The sequence below is a fragment of the Bemisia tabaci genome, chromosome 5 (assembly GCF_918797505.1).
Source record: "Bemisia tabaci chromosome 5, PGI_BMITA_v3".
In the NCBI taxonomy this organism is placed as follows: Eukaryota; Metazoa; Arthropoda; class Insecta; order Hemiptera; family Aleyrodidae; genus Bemisia; species Bemisia tabaci.
This window is the reverse complement of record NC_092797.1, coordinates 52,548,205-52,570,578: the sequence shown is the minus strand read 5'-3', so window position 1 is coordinate 52,570,578 and position 22,374 is coordinate 52,548,205. Positions and strand designations below refer to the sequence as shown.

At 35.3% G+C, this 22,374-nt stretch overlaps 3 protein-coding genes across 4 annotated transcripts; 2 read left to right on the top strand and 1 right to left on the bottom strand.

Moving 5' to 3' along the window:
* On the top strand, positions 1 to 11,396 carry rogdi (rogdi atypical leucine zipper). The gene is made up of 7 exons (XM_019055544.2): positions 1 to 357; positions 1,248 to 1,319; positions 2,096 to 2,230; positions 3,021 to 3,178; positions 3,987 to 4,107; positions 5,166 to 5,375; positions 6,310 to 11,396. Exons 1-7 carry the CDS (start codon positions 322 to 324, stop codon positions 6,376 to 6,378), a joined length of 801 nt encoding a protein of 266 aa, XP_018911089.1. The 5' UTR covers positions 1 to 321; the 3' UTR covers positions 6,379 to 11,396.
* Positions 11,386 to 16,588, bottom strand: LOC109039857 (probable tRNA (uracil-O(2)-)-methyltransferase). Of its 2 annotated transcripts, XR_011899934.1 has the most exons (5): positions 15,938 to 16,588; positions 15,005 to 15,309; positions 13,695 to 13,925; positions 11,683 to 12,874; positions 11,386 to 11,574 (listed from the first exon to the last, which is right to left on the bottom strand). XR_011899934.1 is itself a non-coding variant. In XM_019055543.2 (4 exons), exons 1-4 carry the CDS (start codon positions 16,308 to 16,310, stop codon positions 12,017 to 12,019), a joined length of 1,767 nt encoding a protein of 588 aa, XP_018911088.2. In that variant the 5' UTR covers positions 16,311 to 16,588; the 3' UTR covers positions 11,386 to 12,016. The 2 variants fall into 2 exon arrangements, 1 of the variants encoding a protein (XP_018911088.2); XM_019055543.2 differs by having other exon boundaries at positions 11,386 to 12,874.
* Positions 16,589 to 16,908: 320 nt separating this feature from the next.
* On the top strand, positions 16,909 to 22,070 carry cold (coiled). The gene is made up of 4 exons (XM_019055513.2): positions 16,909 to 17,151; positions 17,924 to 18,043; positions 19,908 to 20,086; positions 21,351 to 22,070. Exons 1-4 carry the CDS (start codon positions 17,091 to 17,093, stop codon positions 21,432 to 21,434), a joined length of 444 nt encoding a protein of 147 aa, XP_018911058.1. The 5' UTR covers positions 16,909 to 17,090; the 3' UTR covers positions 21,435 to 22,070.
* The last annotated feature ends 304 nt before the right edge of the window (positions 22,071 to 22,374 follow it).

Sequence of the window (22,374 nt, the reverse complement as noted above, 5' to 3'; positions counted from 1 at the left end):
TTTTTTGAGGTTAAATTTTGAACTTTCGGGAGTAAGTGATGTGTTATTAGTTTAATTATTCAAAAGTAATTATGAAAATAAGCCGAAAGTTCTTTAGTGTTTACATATGTGTTCCTTCCCCATAATTCTATTATTTTATAGTTTCATAATTTGAGTTTATGCACCCGCCTTTTTTTACATGAAACTTTGTGGTTTTTATTGAGTAATCCAGGTCAGGCAATGATAACAATGGCAGTGAGCATTAATTCAGCCCTAATCTGTCCGTAGCTGTGAGTTGGCAGATTTTCAGCTCGTGGTAATTTGAGAGACGCTCGTAAAATTATGGCCGAAAATGAAAAAGAAGAGGCCCTCAGCCTTGTGAGTATGACTTCGGTTTTCTTACCGTATCGCAAAAGTAACATGTTTAGGGGATTTCACATTAGAAATCTACAGCTTATACTCATCATTTTGTTCCATAATCTATCAATTCATCCTTGAGGTGGACTCAACTTGGAAAGTCCAAGGTGTTCGATCATTAGACTCGTCACAAATAATGTTTGTCTAATTTAGAAAGCTGAGTTACCGGACGCAACTCTGCAGTTCTTAAGGAGAGCAGACTTGATTTAAAACTTACTTGAATCAGAGAAATGATAACTGAAGAAGAACTATGAAATAAGATGAAATGATCGCACCAATTCAGTAAAAGTTTAACTTGGCATTATTTTTCTTCAGATTGTAAAAATTGACTTAGTGCCATAGTTCATGCCAAGTAGAGTTAAAGTGCGAGACTGGAGGTTTGCATCTTTGTTTGCACTTTTACCCTTGATGTGCAAATTAAAACAGCATTTTTTAGCCCGCTAATATGAGCCAGTCAGCGTCTTTGGTATCATTAACTCCGTTTCAATGTTTTAAAGTCAATAATTCCAGAAATTACCAATGTAGAATTTGCCAAGACAATTTTATTGCCTAGGCGTAAAAAAAGTGGCCAAGAGGTGGACAGCGCGCATCCTAAAAGAGATTGAGAAATGCCAGGTTCCTAAAAATCTCTACCTTAACCCTACCGCAGTTCATGAAGTAGTTTTCATTTATGAATGAAATTCATCAAATTTTAGACACCTACAAATTCTCAATTTAAGAAAAATACATGAGACACTTAAAATTTTACCAGGAAAAATGAGGTTCAGTCCAGGCAACTTATCAACCATTCTGTACCTAATGTTTTATTTGATGTGCTTCAAAAAAGTTCATGCTTGTTTTTTGTTTCCTAGCAAAAGGAATTCGAATGGGTCCTGAATGAAGAAGTACATGCTGTTCTAAATCAGCTGCAGACAATCCTAGTGGTAAGTCGAAATCGGTCATAGTTTCTCTCTTTTGAAGACCTAACATTGTGTGAATCAGTGCAGAATATTCTTGATCATGCAAGCAGTTGCTCACTCAAAATTGTTTCAGTAGCAATTAAATGAACTTTTTTTCATTTTTAAGAAGAAAAAGAGATACTGGAATACCGGCTACTACTAGAGGAAATTTTCAATCTGTGTATACTTTAAGTAAACCTTTTTCTGAAGATTGAAATATTCTAAATGGTAGCAGCAAAGGAGCTGCTTGCCACTATATTATGTCAGCCAAGAATTATCTGTCCCTCTAGTTGGTCAAAAGTCTATTTTTATCCGAAATCTTAAATAATTCCCTCAGAACCCAAAGTCAACTATCATGGTCAAGCAGTACAAACAATCTTTGACAATGGGAACAGTTGAAAGTATAAAGCTCTTATGGATTTTTGGACGTCAAAGCCTTTACTTTTCAAGTTAAGTCTCACCTGTGCTGAGTGCATGAGAATGTTATCCAAGATGTCCATAATAGTTACTTAAAACATACATTTTTCCATCCTAGCCTTTCATGAAGACGTCCTCTCTATTGAATTCTGTCATAATGTCAGTATTATTGAAATTTTGAACTCAGTTCTGATAAATTTGTAACTTGCTGTAAGTTATTCAGTTCTTCCATAGGGATTCTAGTCTCTCTTTTTTTGGCACAATATTCATATCAATTCCTGCCTCTTTAGGATTCTTCTCCATCAAGTTGACCAAAATTATGATCCAATCTTATTTCATTTCAGGAATGTGTGCGACGATTTCCTTTGCCATTATGTGGCAATGATAGTCCACTCAAGCAAGAAAAATTCATTCTTGTTGCTCCACCTGATCAGCTGAAAAGTGTAGTTTCGTTATCAGGAGATAGTATTTCTCATGCGGTAAGTCTTACTTGCATTTTTATGGGGCATTTAAGAGTTAAGTTTTGGAATGCCTTAGAAAGTCTGCCACCTTGAATATGAATTTAACTAGCTTCACTGCAATTTTGTTTTCTTTTCTCGTTTTTACCAACTACGTAGCCCATGGGGCTAATCCGTTGCTTAATACCCCAGCCCCAGGTGACCATTGCCTGAGATCATCAAATGCAAGTCACTCGGAATCTCTTGTTCATAGGGCCAGCTCTACAACCACTACACTACATAAGGCAGAAAATGGGGAAAACAAATCTCTAGTCAGTCTCAAAGTCAGCAATATTCAGGGTGGCCATAAGTCTGGAAAACTGGGAATTGTCAGGAAATTTTTAACGACTGGTAATAATCAGGGAATTTTAATCAGACTACATTGTCCGCGTTGCTGATTCGGCTGTGGCAATTTTTCCAGCGAATTTCAAGTGAACTACTGGTATTTGGGTCCCTTGAACATTTTCATTTTTCCGAGTTATTGTGTTTTCATTCTCACGAATACAATTATTTCGTTTAGAGATGGGAAGTGTAAATTGGGTACAGCTATGGGAAGGTTTGGGCTTCCTATTTCCAAACTTTGGTCTTTTCTGTCTCACCTCTTGAGCAAGTGCACGATGCAATTTTTCTTGAGTCAAATAGTCAGGGAATTTTAAGGTACTAAACTTTTAGCCACCCTGAATATTTTTTTCAATTTTCAAAATCTCACTCGCTCTCGCAGAAAATTATTCATCTCACATGATGGACACTTTTTCCTCTTGCTTCATTTCAGGAAATAGCATTCAAAATTCAAAGACAGCAACATGTCTTATACAGGACAACAATTCAGCATGACCATCCATGGAAATTGCACCAAGTACAGGATGCTGGAAATCATCTGCAACAAGCATTGTGTCACATTGACAATATCGGCAAAAACTATGCTTTCACGTAAGATTCTATCATTCTTTATCTTCATCCTTGGCTGTTACAGCCAATCAAAGTCATAGCTTAGACTGTGGGTAGTACCAAGAGGAGGAGGGGTCAATTTCTTGACTTCATTGGGGACTTACAGAATACACGCATGGAAGGGCCTTCGTCACAGTGGAGAATGAAGATACTCTCTTTTGAATCACATACGTCCAATTAAGACATTCAATTTAGATTTTCTTTATATTTTTAGCTTCCAATAACAAAAAAATTCTGGAATAAATTTTTGGTGTTTTACTATCCACAAAGAGTCTAAATAGTTTTGACCATCAATAACAAACAGCCATTTACATGCCTCTGTCCTCTGTTGTTTTTTCCTGAAGTCTTGCAGAAAATTAAAGTTAAGATTTCCAAGGATAATATTACAATGCCGTCAACTAACTTGTAATTTGTAATTCCATAGTGAAAGTGCAAAACCAGGCATCTCCGTTAACAACATTGCATATTTCCTGTCCTACTTTATTTTTTCTCTAGAAAATTGGTCAATTTAATTTCTTGAAAACTTCCTTGATTTTTCTCTTCTGTCAGCAAAATATCCTGTGTTTTCAAGCTAAGAAATTAGCTTGTTGCTCTTAAAAAAATTAAAATAGGAGTAAAAATTTACTGCCATGGAGACATGAGGTTCAGCATTTTGGCCATTAAATTGACACTAGATAATGTATTATATGGGCACAGATCTGCTCTGCTCACAGAAATTAAATGATAATCAATTGAATTCCATTAGCCAGCTACAGAAAAATTTAAGCACATAATTTCCATGTTTTTTCAGGTCTTCTGAAGAAGTGCTCCATATATTGGGCAATATTTTAAATTGCTTGCAGCGAGGGCGCTCCAGCCTTATTGTTCCTAGGAAAAGAACTATTGACGATTTAATGCGCAGCAGAAATATGGTAATTATTAAAATTTTAATTTATGTCTGACTGTTTCTCTAATTCACCGCGGTTGAAACCTTGGCCATCCGCCATCTTTTGAGTCCAGATCTTCTTTTGATCGACCCTTTTATTTCAGCAGTTTCAAATTTATCTCTTTACCAGAGATATTTTTAACAATATTTATACAGTTGTAAGCAAAATGAACCTGAACAATTGTCCATCGTCTAATTTGTTCTCATGTTTTATTCTTTTAACTCTACATTGAATATGTATACAATATATGCAAATTCCATTTAATTTCAGGGAGATCCACAGAAAGTCTCACTGCTATAAAAATGAAACATAAGAGAAAATTAGGCAATTTAAAACGCAGTTAGGCTACTATTTCTGCTCAAAGCTGTCAACCTCAAGTAGAGATAATGCCTAGGCGGTCTGGAAATTTTGACTTCAATCTAAACCCGCGGAAAAAGCAATAAATGCCTCAACAGCTCTATCTTTAAATTTTCGATGATTGTAATTTCTGTCAGGAGATAAATGCTAATTTTAAAAAAATTAGATTTTATTTTAATCATATGTACATGGCTTTTCTTTCCCCCTTCCTCCCATTTTCTGATGACTTGGGTACCTGAAAAAAAAACTAGGTTTAAAAAATGAAGCAGGAACTTAAATAATTTTTAAAAAATTCGTTGGGGACCAAAGAGTTTGATAATAAAATTAGAAAAACGTATGACCCCTATGCTACCACTTGTCATTCCAATTCAGGAACGTTTTTTGTGTAATTTCTACCAATACTAGGATTATTATTAATATAAGTCAGAATATTAATCAATGTTCTTTTAACTGAAGAAAATAAGAGTAAAAATTTTGAAATGTTTCAACGAAAATATTTATTTTCCGACTTGACTGTCAATATGACAATTGCTCTCCAGGAAACCTTGATTAGTATTCCCACATGGCAAGACAACTTGTCACCTCTTTTTATTATGTCATCAACCTCCTATTACAGAAGTTTTAACGTACTGATTTCTGAGCCTGCAAAACTATTCATCTCGATATTATTTTATTCTTATTTTTAGAAATCCTTGACGCCCAATCTTCCCGAGGACCTTGCAATTAGCTTTTACATCCAAAGTCACAAGTTGATATTTGCAGTCTATCAGCTATCGAATATTCACGGAACCATGAAGTTTGATACAGTTCAAGCAGAAGCATCTATACCTTGGTTGAATGAAGTTCTCGTACTCTTCACAGTGGCTCTCCAGCTTTGCCAGCAATTGAAAGACAAGGTAAGAGATATGATGTTGATTAACAGGATGATAACCTTTTTCACGATGTGGATAAACAATATAGGTCCAAATAATACTAGAGTCCACGCCAAATAAGTTTCCGCACTTTAAAATTGTGACAGATGATTGTCTGACATCAGCTTAGCATGGAAAGTTAATGCAAGAATCAAGATGGCCAATGTTTTATTGCAGTCTAAAACGAGAGGATCCAGCAGTGCTGATCAAGGTTAAAGATGCAAAATGAAATTTCATGGAAATTCAGTTCGCTAAGAAGTATAATTTCACTTTCCATGAAAAGTCACTGATTTTTCAGGGGCTGCCTATGCAACCTTATCAGAGAAGTCGATGAGAAACTCCAAATTTGACTCATAATATTTTTGTAAAAAATTCAAAATTAAGATTTTACTGTTGCATCTTGTGGCATCCCGAATTCAAAGCAGGATTTTTAAAAAGTTTCGTAAAATTTTGTGATTTTATCATGAAATTTTACCCTATAAAGTTTTATGAGCGATTGCGTCTCTGATTGAGGTGAAAGATCTTTTTATTCACTGATAGGAGAATACATGATCTGGACAATCAAAAGACTGGAAATCAGGGAAAAGCAGGGTAATTATATGCCAAAGACGGAAGTAACTCCTTATAAAACTTTGTCGGGGAAATGATGTTGGTCTAAATAATACTAGAGCCCCCGCCTAATAAGTTTATGCACTTTAAAATTGTGCCAAATGATTGTCTGGCGTCAGTTCAGCATGGAAATTGTATGCAAGAATCAAGATAGCGGATCTTCTGGTGCAGTCTAAAACTAACTTACTCTCTACCTCTCCATGAACTTGCTCTCTGTTCGTTTTTCATAATTTGTGTGGATTCACATTAGTGGCAATGAGCTTAAGTTGACAAACTTTTTTGTATAATTTTTTCTCCGTTTCTTGTCTAGATAAGTGTATTTGCTCAGTACAAGGATTTCACAATTGAATCGAGGTCGACCTCCCAACAAGCTTGCTGAATCCAAGCCGAGATCCAGAAACATTGGAAAAGTCTCAAGACCGTTTCATCATTTGATTCTGTACTTAAACTTCATTCCAACAGCAATCAAAACCCAGCAATAAAGTTTATACTGTTATTGTTTTCACAGTGTTAAAAAGCGCTTAGCATGATTTTGCTTTAATTTTTGTTTTTTCCTTGAGTTGGAGGAAATTAAGCTGAACTGCACTTCTAAATTCATCAAGAAAGAATTGACCGAGGGAAATTGTGATCGTCCACAGGAAAGGGACATTTTTGCACTGAGATAAACTAAGGAAGCTATTTCTGCCAAGTCAAGTTAGAAAATAGAATGCGACTTTTACGAGAAAACCCTCTTCAGTGTCAACCAAGAAAAATTTTTGACCCGTATAGTTCACTTTTATTCCACTAAAAGGCGTGAAGTAATTTGTAAAATGTTTGCTCTTGACCACGAAAGATCAAAATTGTGGTTTTTGAATTACAAACTTTAAACAAACAACCTTGGTTTTGAATTCTTACTAAATGCTCATGGAACACTCCTTAAAACAGTGATAGCAGTCCCTCAGTTTCAATTTTTGCAACACCATTTTCCCTTCCTGAGGTCGGTCACTTTTCTTTAATTCGTGAAATTATGATGGGCTCAACAAAGTTTTCAAAAACTTGACCTTATTTCCAAACAGCAACTGAACATAGGTTTCTCAACCATACTTGAACACAATGGGCCGCCGCTCAAAGTCTGAGTTGAAAATAAAGTCACATGTTTCACAGAACGAAGAAAGCAGGAATCAATTCTGAACGAGATATTGATATGAACAAGTATTTTCTAAGACAGGTTGTATGGAAAGTAGATTATACAAATGACATCATTCGTATTTTGTCCTTAACTAATGTCAATTGTAAACACGTATATCTTGCATAGAAGTTGATTTCCAGACTTCCAGTCGTGACATTCACTTCTTGTGATATCTTGAAGAGATATCATGATGTGTAGGGCTTTAATTCGTACCTTGTCCATGGGCCCATCATGTTTGTCTTGAGTTTTTCAGTTAACGTACTTTGTTTGCATTGTACCGCCAAACAATCATATAGAATAAGGTCGAAAATACCCACCTGAAATGTAATGGTAATCCATTTATTGTTATGGATTTAGAACTGTAGCTTTGTTCAGCCGTATTTAAATGTTAGCATAATGAGCTCAGTATTATTGATTAATTTTAAGTAGAAAATATTGAGATGTTCCGGAAAATGAGCAAAATTTAGAAGCCATGAAATGTGCTCTTCATTTTGCTTGTATTATCTCTGCAGGAGTATTTCTAAAACTTTAAAAGGGGTACAACCTCATGGACGGATCTCAAGGTGAGCTTGTGTGTATTTTAGCAATCTTGGCAAAATTTGTAAATGTAATTTATCTTCAATTCTGGAATCTTGTCAAGATGAGCCACTATTTATCCATATTTTTTTGGAGCAAATATCGATGGCCAAAGTGCAAAACCAGGCATCTCCATTGCGGTATTTCAACATTTCTGCTCCCTTGTTCCTTTTTCGGAGAAGAACAAGTCAACTTTTAAACTTGGAATTTATACAGAAATATTCTATCAACAGAGGAGAGAAATCAAAGAAGTTTTTAAGATATCACTTTGACGAGCTTTCCAAAGGAAAAATAAATTGTGACAGAAAGTCTGTGATGTCGCAAACGGAGGTATGTGGTTTCGCATTATTAGTAGTCTATCATTATCAGTTGTGTATCATCATTATTAGTTTTGATATCAGTATCGATTGAAACCGTTTGTTTGTTCAGCAGTAGAGGAATCCTCAGTGGAGGTGGTTGAAGGCTGCTGAGTCGCACGAATCAAAATTTATATGAAGCGCTGATTATTCCGAATTACAGGCAAGGAAACCTTAAATTTTGATTGAAAAATTTCGGAAAACCTCTAATTTTTCAAGTTGAAATCTAGAAATCGATCAAAGTGTCAAGTATTGTTTTAATGAGCAGAATTCAATAAATTGAGATGAAATATTGTGCATTCATCATTATATTTGGATGGCCCCCTCAAGCAAGCCTGTGATCCAGAGAAGAAACCAACTTTGATCAGAGGCGTGGTGTACTTGGGGTTTATCGATTGATCTGCCATTTAAACCTATGGAATAGGATCAATGCAACAAACACCCTAGCAATCGATTCTTTACTATAGCTTCAAATGGGCAGATATCTATAATTGATCACTCACACCTCGCCACTGACTTTGATCAGAAGCCTCTTCACAACGGCTTTTCGTTGAGGACTTTCTAACTCTCATTTCGATGTTAATTTTGTTGTCAATTCAGAAAAGTCCTGTAATTGGATATTCATTTTTTAAGTGCCATGGAAGTTACAGTGTGTCACAGACATGTTTGTTTATCGTGTTTTGGTTAGGTATTATAAGAGTTTCTTGATTCTCTCTGATTTTCTAGATCAAAGTTGATCAAAGGTTTCAATGTAATTTTAAGATTCCAGTCGTTAGTTTTATTTCAGAGAGTGATAAGTTTTGCTTTAATTTCAAAGATGAAATGCTTCCCTCTAAGAACGGTAGATGTTGCCAATAGCTCGAAGCAGTGACCTGTTCCTCTCTTGTGTTAACACTGCTCAGTAAGGAGTTTGAAAACTCTTCAAGAAAAACCAAACTAGAACAAAACAAGCAAAAAGCCTTCGATTATTTTTCCCTGCACATGTTTTTTAGTTTTTCTCAACCGATTTTTCTTCATCTTTTATCTATTCATTTTATATTCTGTATGTGTTTATATTCTGCTCATCCCATTCCGAACTATTTAGCTGTACTTACTTATGGAGTAAGTAAACCTCCCGAGTTATATAGGTAACAAAAAATGATGGAAAAATGACTTCTCCAATGTTTTAATGAGAAAAAATGTATCTCGATGTTCGTTTGGCTTGTTGAATTGTGACGTTTCTCTTTTTAAATCAGGCATGTTCGAAACTTAAGGCGAACAACTCACAATTCCTAGAAATCTTGCAACTCACAGCCTTAATCATTGAAAAATTTGAAGCGCCCGTAGGTAATAATGTTTGTGAAAAATGGATCAGTATTGAATCTTGTCTCATCTACAAATGGTTTTGTTGAATTTTATGGAAACAAATTATTGAATTTGTTTTTTATGTATTCTTTATGAAACAAAACTTTTTTCAGGCTGTTAGGCAATAGGCTGCTCATGCTAGGACCTCACTGACACTCAAAATTGAGGTGATGACTGACAATTTTCAATGAAAAATTACCTGCCTTTTTTACAAAAGATTCACACATACACATTATTGCATGTTTTCATAGCAGATAGCTTTAGATTGTTTTTAAATTATTCCTGTGTTTTCCTGAATAAGACAAATGAAAAATTAAAACTGACACAGATGAGTTATGAAGATTGTTTGCAATGGCGGTTTTTCAACTAATTGGACGTCATTGAAGAAAATTTGAAAGTCATCTTAAATTTTATATTGAATATAATGGATTCCACTCACTTGCATAATACTGCCCTAAGAATCTATAATATTTTTGAATACATTTCTGACATTGTCACTAAATCAGTCTATTTCTGAGGTAAAATATGTAGGACGCCTCAATAAATACTGTCCTGTTACTCCTCAAAATCATTTTAAAAAAAGGCAAATTACAATTGTTTTCCTCAAATTAAAATTTTTCTAGAGAGATAAAAAGAGTTGCTTTGCATGAACTTGGCTAAAAATCATGATTATTTCTGGGCTGAAATTCTAACAACAGTAGAATCATTTCAAAAGTATTTAAAAAAAAAATTTAAGTATGTCTTAAATGTGTGTGAGCGCATGTTTTCTTTGTAATAATGATGTCATTAAAATCATTCTCCTAGAGCTATTGCTGTCAGTAAATGGTTCTCTAATCTTCTAATGGTCTTGGGGTTGATTTTCCAAAGGAAATACTCTAAATAATGTTTTCAGATAGATTGTTTCTCCTGTTTCCTATACCAATTTTATGCAGGGGTGCACTAAATCTCTTTCAACGCACTTATGAACTTCAAACTAAATTGAAAAACCTTGTTTCTCCTCCTTAATTATGCCCTTTCCAAGATTCCAGACGTTTGAATGACAAGGGATTTGCACTCAGCTGTAGAGCTGTTGAGCATTGACAAGCTGCATTTAAGTGAATAGTGGCTCAACAGTATATTTTGAACTCCTGATTATATGAACTACTTGCGGTTTTTCACGCCTGATTGCCTTATTATCATATTATCCCTATTGTAATTAGAGAAAGTAAGAAGTGAACAATATGTTTATTGAATAATGAAAGTAAGTAGCTCTGCCAGCACATAAAGTCACTGACTAGCAACTATAAAAATAGGAAGTCGAAACCTTTGCAACATACATAAAATTCTCACTTTTAGATATTCTGTGTTGCTTTAATGACTTGTAGATGTTGTTTTTAACTCTTTGTTAATTTCATAAAACTGAAGTTTAAGAAGGTATGTATATGTTTACGAATTTAATCAGTCCAATAACTTTTTTCACCTTTATTATCTTTTGTCAATGTTCTGACTACAATGAGCAGTACTAGGTGTTATCTGTCAATTCTGTCAATTCAGCTTGCAGAAACTTGCTAGGGCTGTTCCTTAATAGAGAAACTACTGCAAAACAATTAATAAAAAACGAGAAAATACTTAATTCTCACTCAAATGTTGATGTAATTCTCATCTGAATGAGTACTGCTTTATGACTCCTATTTCAACCATTTAGGGAATCAATAGGATTTTTTAATGATCACCATTTTCAGTGAGGAAGTATCTACTCGAAAACCATCTGTCTTTACAAGACAACGATGTTACCAGTCGAAATAGTAAGGATCTTTTTATGAAGACTTTTATAGCTAAATATTTGTTGAATGAGATTAAATCGTTTTTTCATTTATGCGACAATAATTTTTACACACGTGCTTGTCCTAGATAGCACCAGTTATCAATCTTCTGTAACATGTAAGTGATAATAAAGTGTTACTTCAATTAAAACTCAAAGTATATTTCTTCTTTGTCTGCTAAAATCAAATACAAAATATTTCAAACAATAAAACAGAAAGATAACAATCAGAGCACCTCCTAACGGGCCACAAGACATGGCTTTATTTCAAAGATATCGATGGCCAAAAGTGCAAAACCATGTATCTTGGTCTGCTACATTCTAGACTTCCTGTCATACTTTACGTTTTCCTTGAAAAAGTAGTCTACTTAGTTTCTTAAAAACTTTTCATACTTTACGGTTTCCTTGGAAAAGTAGTCTACTTAGTTTCTTAAAAACTTTTCATACTTTACGTTTTCCTTGGAAAAGTAGTCTACTTAGTTTCTTAAAAACTTCCTTGATTTTTCTTTGTTAATTGCAGAATATTCTGTAAAATTTCAGGTAATAAAGTTGGTTTGTTCCTCATGAAAAAATTAAAAATGGACAAAAATTTTGAAACACCCCAATGGAGATACAAGATTTTGCACTTATACCATCAATATAAAGCTTGATCGTGCCTAAAAGATGTAGTGCTAATCCTTTAGCGCAAGGCTGCAGATTTGATCCTTGGAAACAGAATGTTCCAAAAAAGCCGTAGGTAAGTGCACTTCAGTGAACGCTGAGCATACGAGATTCAGTGAGCAAAAGAACAATCTTCATCAGCTAAGGCACAGGACGCAGGATGATTGTAGAAAAACCAACATGGTTTCCGTTTCCAGTTTTCGTTTTTTTTCCTAACTTGCGGCTTTCGAAAGAAGACCTTCCCATTTTCCATCTGGAATATGTCCTGGTTGTTCCTCAACAAGGTCTGAAGACCACCACACTCGCTTTTCAGCTTGACTAAATCCTCTCTTGGGATAAGTTTAGCTAACATACTGATTTCCACCCCGTAATCAGGTTCCCATAGGTTGAGCTCCTTATCGACCCTTGAAAATTGTCTGCTTAGCAGCTCCTCGACTATCACAGCAATGATGTTAGATACTACAGCTTTATCAACTTTAGTACAGTTTTTGACCCTCTCCTCTTTATCTCTTGGAACAAACTCTGCAGACCACTTTGACTTCTTTGGACTTGATAACTCTTCGTCTGATTGAACTCTAGTTTTTCCACATTCTCTATCAACAAAAGATTGAATCTGAATACACTTGTTTACATGTTCCGTATCCGGATAACTTCTTCCCTGGCTTACAAAACAACAACGTTTTGTCGACGGAATCCGCAATTTATCGCTTTCAGTGACAAAACCACAACTGTCACAAACAAATTTTATGTAATCCATGTAATCACTGTACAGACTTTTGGCTGAATTTTTCCGTTGATATTTCTTGCCGTTGAATTCATAGGCACAACATGGTAGTAGGAAGAATTTGCATTTGTGCGAACTTCTGGCAGCCATCACTGGTATCCACGGAGTTAACTCATCTGAGTGATTGCCAATCAGCCAATCAGCCTCTGGGTACAGGGTATTGTCAGATGGAGTAATTGCTTCAGCCTGCACATAAACGACCAGATATATTTAATTTACTCGCCTAATTGAAATTTAATTTTTTTAAAAATTTAGGAGCAAATGCCCCCCCCCCCTTACCTAAAAAAGGCAGAGAAATCTTACCACAAAATACAGATGTGAGTTGTAAGTAAGTCCGTTTTTTGCCTTTCCTTTTGGAAAAATAAACTTTGCAGATTGTCAAGGCCTACAAAAACTCTTTTACTTTGTCATGACTAAAATTTTACTGCCTCCTTGACAGTTGACTCTCAGAAAAAAAGTTGGAGATTGCACCTCCTTTGCATGATAAATAAGTGTTGTGAATACGCATCAATAAAATGAAACAGGGTAAAAAACTTGGCAAAAACATAAAAATTTCCTTATAATCGTCCAAAACGGAGACCGGTATTGATTTAAAAACTATTGCAGGATTAATTTCAAATGATTTAATCAATAATCCATTCTTATGATACTGACTGGACCAAAATCATAATTGTAGTCAATATCTGAACGCTGAGAGCAGACTGTTTGATGCCAACGCTCAGGGGTATTCTAGCCAGGGTGCTTGAGTGCTTCAGCATCCCAGAAATTCTGACAGGTGGCTCTGAGGGTCCCAGCAGGTTTCTTATAGGGGCCCTTGAAACTTGAAAAACCCACAAAAAGAAAGACTTTAGGTTAGTTAGAGGGGGCCCCACCCAAGCAATAGGGGCCCCAAAACGTATCAGCCCCTCAAGAATTTTCAAGCCAGACCAATACTGCGAACACTACAATGCACAAACTCTAATCACCATGCCAGGAACAATATTTCAATTGTTGCTAAAATCCTTACCTTCAACTTCGTGGTTTTAGGATACAAGTTCCAAATTTTTCTGGAGCGGATATCGATTCCTTGTCCATCGTGACCTTCACTGTTGAGAATGTGAACCAATAGACCATTGCCACAACCCAGATCAATGAACTTCTGAAATTTTCCTTGGGCACTCCATAAGATAAGAAGATAGGTGGCAATCGCAACATCTTCATAAACAAACTTTAATGGATCCGTGACTTCTGGCCAAATCTTGCAAAGGAAAATATTAAGAAAAGGATATGAATTGAAACCAACTTATTTCCCCCAAAACCCCAATTTTAGACAGTAAAATCCAGGGAAAGCTGTAAAACAGGAGAATTTTAGAAACAAGAATGTTTTGGCTTGTACAGGGTGATCCAGGGTTGAACGGCTAGACTGCAGGAGCTGAAACACCCCCAAACCCCTTATTTAAATTGAGATTTAGAGTTTTTTCGGATCCACTATGAATTCAGGGTATAAAAGTACAGGGGTGCACACAGTATCATGAGATTTGGTTCACAACCATTGCCCAAATTCAGGAAAAAACGATTTACTTTCCAAAATTGTAGGGGGCCGTAGCTCCAACTAGGGGCACTTTCGGAGAAAACTTTAAGTATAAGTACAATAAAAAAGTCTTATTTTGACCCATTGAACACACTTCTGCAGTCTGGTCGTTTAACCCTGGATCACCCTGTATATGACCTCATTTTAAGGAGACAATTAAAGGAAAGATTAAACAAGAGAGATTTCCTTGATTTTTCTTTTAATTTAATTTTTTCTTTACTTTGCATGTAAGGTAAAAAAAAATGTTCTTAGGATTTAAGCGTTATCTTCTTTATCAAAGTAGGTAATAGCTACGCAAGTAAAACTGGATGAAAAATGGGTCAAAATTGCCAAAAAAATATGTATATAATTTCTTGAAGATTTGCCCCTGGACCCCGCTTGGAACATAATTTATTCCACCTCCAATGTCAAGGAGGCTGAAAAATTCTAGACTTGCCTCCTATCGGCGAAACGTCAAATCTATACTTGATTCAACTATCTGTACTTATGGTCTGTTCATTGTGAGGATGTATCCTTTGTCTCATAGGTTCCCAAGTTTCTTTTCAAATAGAGGCGTTTTTTAATATTAGTTTTCATAATTGTTATTTCATTTTTACATTAGTTTACCTGATAGTATTCATACAATGATTGATGTAAGCATCTTGGTTAAAACTCCATAACCTGTGATACTCTGATTGAATCAAGAGAAGAGAAGATACTAACTATTTGAAGCCTGGAAAAAATGTATAAAATGAAATTATAAGTACCTTGACAATGCCTCTGCCATACTTTTCTTTGAGTACGTTGTAAAGCTCACTATACGTATCAATACTAACAAGGCGCAGAGATGCATTGAGATTGGCGTTCGTGCGGAAAAATTCTTGGTTATCAGCCCACTTTATCACTTTGGGGAGTAAGACATCCATGAGCCATTTTTGATTGCCCTCGGAGGAACATTCTGAGTCAATGAACAGTCTTACAGCATCATTCTCAAAGGAAATATAGTATGCTGAACATACTCCAAGAGAGGAACTTGATAGCTCACAAAATAGGACACGGGACACAGTATTATCTATAACAATTAAATTAATTCAAACAGATTTTAAGATAAACATCAACCTACATAAGGAATTCTCCTTAATGATCTTATACAAAATTTGGGATGGCTTTTTCTTGTTGAATTATAAATTTCTGACAAATTCTACACTTAATTAACTTATTGTCAGAATCTAAAAACTTGATTTATTTATTCATTCATTAGTGTTTTCTCAATTTGCAAGAAACCAAATGCCAACAGAGAAGAAACTACAAAAATAGCATTTGTGGGGAACAAAACACTCTAACACGCTGTTAAGAGGAAACATAACTGTTGACCGCGTTACCTTACGTATAGGGCAAAATTCTGCGAAAACTTGAAATGGGGCAATCTGAATTTATTTCGGGGAAACTCTTGGATGTTTCTGCACACCTGGACCCTTACATGTCCATTCTCTTAACTTCTTCAATTATATTTATAATCTTAATAACTTCTGGATATTGCCGAGTAGATATTTGAATTTGTACCTGTTTAGTGTCTTGTGCTACTTATTAAGTTAACAATAAAAAAAAAAAAAAAAAAAAAAAAGAGAAGAAAGTAAGAAAAAATATTGAAAAAAAAATACTGATGGTTAGTATTGAAAACATAGATGACTTCTACATACCTGTGACAACAATTTCATAGGTCTTTGGATTTTTAGACTGATTCCTTAAAATGAGACATTTCAGATCCAAGCGAATTTTTTCACATTGCTCGCATCTGTCACTCAAGCACTCCACAAGAGGAAGATCATGGTTTTCAGCAAAACTTCGTTTCAGCTCTGACTCATTAGCAACATTAGCTAGAGTCAGGTTCCTCAAATTTGAAATCGTCACCTCAAAATCTGGTGGAGTGAGGTAATGATACTTGCCGAGAATTTTGGCTCCTGCTAGTTTCCGATTTATGATGTGTGGTCGTGTATTCCAAACATTAACTGCGTTCATCAATAGATCTGGTTCTGTATTGGTAGTTCTTTCAGAGACACATTTAAAAACCATTTTAAATAGATAGGAGTACTAATTACAACCAAAATGATGAGTGTTGGAGTGCTCAGTCAATATTGGTTTGGTGCGTGCTTATGTGTACAAATTCACAATAAAAAGGAAGGTAAAACAAAGTTATGACTACCAAGCACGGTAGAGTTACTCATCCTAAAAAATGAAATTGGAGCCAAGTTTGATGATGAGAAAATACACGTTTTTAGATCTAATCTAAATATCTTCGGCAGTGTTTCGGTACTTTCGGTGTTGTTAGACTGTTAGGTGTTATCACTTGCTGATAAGGTTAGAAACACAATATCAAAACACCTCAACGATTACCATCATTCATCATGCATTCATCATCTTACCGAAGGGGTTAGGGGAGGGGTGCCTTGCTGCCTAGTTTGTCGTATGTCGTTAGTTTGTCGAGTGTAATCAATCAATATCATAAGTAGGAAAAGATTCAATTGTTCTAATATATTTTTCTTCCAATTAAATTCATTCTTGATCCTAATCATTGCTAAAATGTTTAGGATTGACTTGAACTTACCTATTAAACCAACCCGTAACCGCAACTTCAGTTGACCAGAGAGCCGGCAACATTGTTCAGATAAACGCCAAATGAGTGTTTGTTTTATTATTATTATTGTTGCTGTTTTCAAAACGAAACGATCCCGAAAATTTGGGTGATGATGTGTATAAGTTTCTCTGAATTAGTGTCTGTTACAGCATTCGTAAGGATTTAGTCTTCAATCCACTTTATTCTCCCGTCTTTCAACGTGTCCAGTAATTTTCAGAATGGATTTCCCGAGGCTTTGGCTGTGCCTTCTTGCTGCCATGACTGTTCTCATAGAAATATGTGAGTTATCTCTTTAAGATATAAGTTGATTTTAAGTAGATCTTATGAACTGCGTAACTATTGAACTATTGGCCATCTAAGTTAATGGAACCGTTGTACTATCTACAACTGCAGTACAGACGAATTAAGTATGAGGCAATGATTCATAACCTCACTTTGGTGGGGCGGAGCCTCATCATATGATACGCAACTGACCCAAAAGGGTAGGAAACTATAAACAAGACAATAAAGTCTGCCTAGGCAGATTGTGATCTACAACAGCAAAAAAAAAACCTTCGTTTGCAAGACCTCCAGAGTTGGATCCTCTGTTGTAAACTGATTTTATGTACACAGATTGACATTCTCGCAGTTGTCCAATCATCAACAGATAAGAATTTATCATCATAGTAGGTTAAAAGTTAAGTATGTTGGAGGGATCTGCGGGTCTGTTGTCAGTCCTTCCTCCCATTTGATAAATTTCGTACTTTTACCGTAGGACAGGCTGAAAAATGAAATTTCATTGTTTAGATTTCAGGAGCCCCATCACCTCCAGTAGTCCCCGGCCTCTCGAGACAGGAGGCTTGGAGAGCAGTTTCGAGACTGACATAGCAAGTCTCTGGACAATTCCTCAAGAGTCTAACAACGGTTTTGGTTGTCTCTGGGTAATGCTGGAGAGCGCTCCAGAGACTTTAGTAATGCACCTTTTATAAAGTTTCATTTTACTTCTAGGTTGATTCTGAAATTCTCCGTTTTCTATACACCATACTTACTTATCTTGGCTTCTCTGTTTCAGGCGAAAGTTTGGAATGTTATGTCTGCACCAATCAAGATAAAAATGAAGGCAAATGCTTGAATACAATTAAAACGTGTGATCAAGAACAAGACATGTGTCTTTCAGAAGTATTCTGGTCAAGTAAGTTTGTTTTTTTATGCCGTTCATGTAATACAGTGCCTCTCTCTGTAGCGTATCTCATGGTGTCAGGAGATTTATCTAGTGTAGAGAGATATCTCCAGCAAACGGAGAGCTGAAGGAACACATAAGAACATCAAGGGGCTCTTGGATTTATCGGTCAAAACAAGGACTGTAATTATGTTGATCTTATTAGTGATTAAGACTGAAAATGATTATTCTAAACTGTTCTTCTGTCCTGAAATGAAAATTTGCTCTCTATCATTAAGGTAACTGATGCCTTTTGAAACATAAGCAAAGATTACAATAAAAGGAAATAAAAAATAGGTAAGTCATATTCTGTTCGAAACAACAAATTGTTTCTGTTTTTTTTTTCTTGTTTCTTTTGCGTAATTCTGAACAACCAATGAGAAAGCGAATTCCAATTTTAGGTTAGAAAACAGAGTTGTCTTGGGCAACAATATAAAAATGACTTGCTTCTGACCACATTGCAGTTGTTGTACAACAATCTTGCCGCAGGGTTTCCCAAATTTTGCGTGCGAAAATAAGCCCTGCCCCCACAACACGAAACAACTTCGAACAAAATGCGATTGTTGCTTGTTTTCCCAACATGTTGCGAGTGTTGCCTCCGTACAAAATACAACTGTATTCACATAATAAAAAAATAAAGAAGAATGAGCAAAATAATAAATAGGTATTAAGAACTACCAAAGATATCTTTATCATGAATAATAATACCAAGAAAAATACTCCAGTAATGAAAATAATTTTGAAATTTCTCTCAGGGCTTTAAATGTGTGGGTTTCCTTGCTGCGTACTGTGGAAAATTTGTGGTTCATGTTTTAAAGAAAGCAGATTCCTCCGGCTGTAAGGCCTTACCTTATTGGGTGGAGCATTTTTTTTTTGTGTGTCTTCTTAAATTATATGCGAATGAATCTTTAAAAAGGGACCTTAATTTTTGGGAGAAAATTTTACTTAACTTTTTACATTCAAATCACAATATCAAGAAGTTCAGACAAATTTTTACCCATAAGATAAGGTTCTTTTTCACGGATCTGGTCACATATTTATTTAGAGATACCTTATTTGCTCATTTAAATTTGATCGTAATTTTAAAAAATGTTACCTTTTTCCCTCTTCTTTTTTCTTTTTTTTTATTCACCATAAGCAAAAAAGAAATAAAATTCAAAATTGTATGAAATGTATTATTTCTCACATTATTTGAGGCAAGCCTTTAATCATAATCAGGCTAGTCTATTCATTCTACATGATTTCAGCTATCCGTTTGTTTGTACCTAGTACAGAATATCATAAGTTGTCTGCCATTTGGTTAGTGGCATTGGATAGTGAACTTTCATGGCAGTTTTTTCTTCAATCCACTGTATGATGATACCTATCATTATATGATGACATTTTTTATAGGAATGAGGGACTATTTGGTGTTTGGATGTGGCAGGTGGGAACATTTGGATTGCATTTTGCATAAAGGAACCACTAGCATTGCAATGATGTTAAGATTGTGCAACTTCATCTTTTGCGATAAAATTGCGGAAATCGTGAAAAACTATGAAATTTAGATGGTAATTTTTGTCTTAAATTTACAGTTTTTAGCGAGTAAAATAGGAAACGATTAATGGATAATCAGGTTTTTCCTCCAAGACAAAAGAAGTTGCACAATCTTAGCAACATTGCAATGCTAGTGGTTCCTTTTTGCAAAATGCAATCCATTTAGCTATCAATGGTTTTAAGATAATGGTACATAGTTAGGGAAATGATTAGGTTTCAAGAGGCATATTGGGGAGATGGGGATTTTTTTTTTTTAAAACTGATGAGCAATTTTTTTAATCTTTTTTTTTTTCATTTTTAGTCCCTCCATACTGGTCACAAGGTTCGGAAAAACAATATTACATTTCCAAAAAGTGCGCAACAAGAGATGAATGCCGTAGGACCAACAGCAAGCTTATGTCCTCATGTACTTACATATGGTATCAAGATTGGAAATGCTCCGAATGTTGTGCCGGAGATCGTTGTAACTATTTCATCACGGTGAGTTAATTTTTTTGTATCTAATCTCAGCTGATAAGATCATATATCTGTCGAAAGAAAATAAATAGAGGCCAACATTTTTAGTTTCTTCACCCTGAGCAATGTCATTTTCTGTAAGGAATTGGAAGTCCATTTTCAGATGCAAATATTTAGGCAATCACTAGTTCTTCAATGAATGAGGACCTCGGAAATTAAATACTCGTAACTTGGAATGGTAACTATTTGACAGACATGAACCAATAGCAAAAACTTTCATCTAATGGGAAACTGCTGGCATTGGGCACTTGTTTACTTCTAGTGAATATGGAGGTTAGGATGCATTTGCTGGGAATAATTATCACTCTCACAAGGTTTTATGTTCATGAAGCTATTTTTAGGTACAGAGCAATCAGGCTCACCATACTGTATAATTTGGTGATGTATTGCATACTTTTGGAGCGAAAATCCTGAAGCATACTACTTTTAAAGTCCTGGAACTCCCAGAGATTTCCAAAGCGCTCAAACGGCAGGAATGATCCTGGTGAAGTACAAAATGGACCGCGTTCAGCAGAAAGGAACCAAGCCACATTAGCTGTAGCCAAATTTAATTAGGCAGTCTACTTTTTCACATGAAACTGGTTGTGCAGATTTTTGTGCAAATTTCAGTGAATTTTCTGCATAGTACGAAACAAATTCCTTAAAATTTTCTAAGGAATTGGCACAAACGTTCTCTTGTAGAAAATTAAATTGCCCAGTTAAATTTGGTAATAGCTAATGTGGCTTGGTTCCTTTCTGTTTAATGCGGTCCAAATATCGACGGTGAAACTACCAAACCACGTATCTCAGTTTGCGATGTCGCAGACTTCCTGTTATACTTTATTTTTTAAATGAAAAACTACTTAACGTCCAGTCTTGAAAATTTCTGTGATTTTTCCTCTTCGTGCGGAGAAAATTCTGTGAAAATTTCAAGGAATGATATTGATATGGTCTACTTCAAAAAAATAAAATGCGAGCGCAGATTTTTAAACACCGCAAACGAGATACGTGGTTTGGTAGTTTCACCGTTGATATGGTACCTAGTATATGGTCAGTCAAATGGCTATCTATTCTGGTTCGCCTCTAATTCTAGCTGAAATAAAATTAATTTCACCATGGAATTGTGGTTGTTTACCTCTAAAAAAATGAATGAGACTCTACTGAATTCCTTTCTGGAGCTATTTGAAGCTTCCTACTGGCCAACCATTTCATCTTGATTGTAATTTTTAATTTTCCTTTTGATTCACAGCTGAGCGGATCGGCAGTGCAACCCAGCAGTATAGTTTTAGGATTATCGATAGTCTGCGCCCTAGTTTATAATTTGTTCCACTGATTGGAAGAACTAGCGCTTTCTCACGCCAGATGAACAAATTTTCCATGAGAATTTGCGAAATTTGACTGCATAGAATCTCAATTTTTATTTTTGATACCTACATCTAATTTATTTTCAATATTGGGGAAAAGCTGCACAAACTTTTTTTCTCATTTTAAGTTGGCATTGCCCCCTCAGGCTTTCCCTTTTACTCATCCAAAACTCATCTATTGAGCAAATTTTAATTTGCTTGAATGTGTATGTAATTTAAAGTATTGTTGTTAGTCTACAGGGTGATTCAAAAGTTCTGCGTCACCTCTAGAACACCCTAGTTTTGTTGCCCTTTTTCAAGGTGGTCCCTTAAAAATTTCGGGCTTCCAAAAGTCGTTTCCTTTAACCTAGGAACGCTCTTAAAATTTTAAGTCAATGTCTCGATTTATTCAAAAGTTGTAGGGGTGATACCTAGCGCTGCAAGATTTTTGGATCACCCTGTATGTTCCATTGTTTTCGAAGCTTTTTGTACATTTCGCACGGCTGAGGTATGCAAAGAGATGTATATTTTTTATGTCCCACTGAGCCATAATTTCAGCAAGTTAGGAAAGAAACAGTTTCTACCAAACAGCATACCAATTTTACTGTTGGGATTTTAGACGTCAATTCAAAATAATTGGAGAATGGCCAAAATAATGAAAACATTAAGAAAAATTTTATCCAAAAATTTCTGGAAGTGAAATTGTCAAGAATTCCTCTTTATCAAGTTTTTCTCCATCTAAATATCTATTTTACTGACCTGTCAATACAAAGGTTTGGGAATGTTAGCACTTCGGTATGAAAAACAGAAATTTCAGAATTTTTTTTCTTTTTTAAATTAATAATCAAGATTGCTCCGGTTTTGTGGTTGGCAGCTAATTGCTGATTGCAAAAAAAATCTTTTGAAGCTGCTGTACAGCGCAAGAAGTCT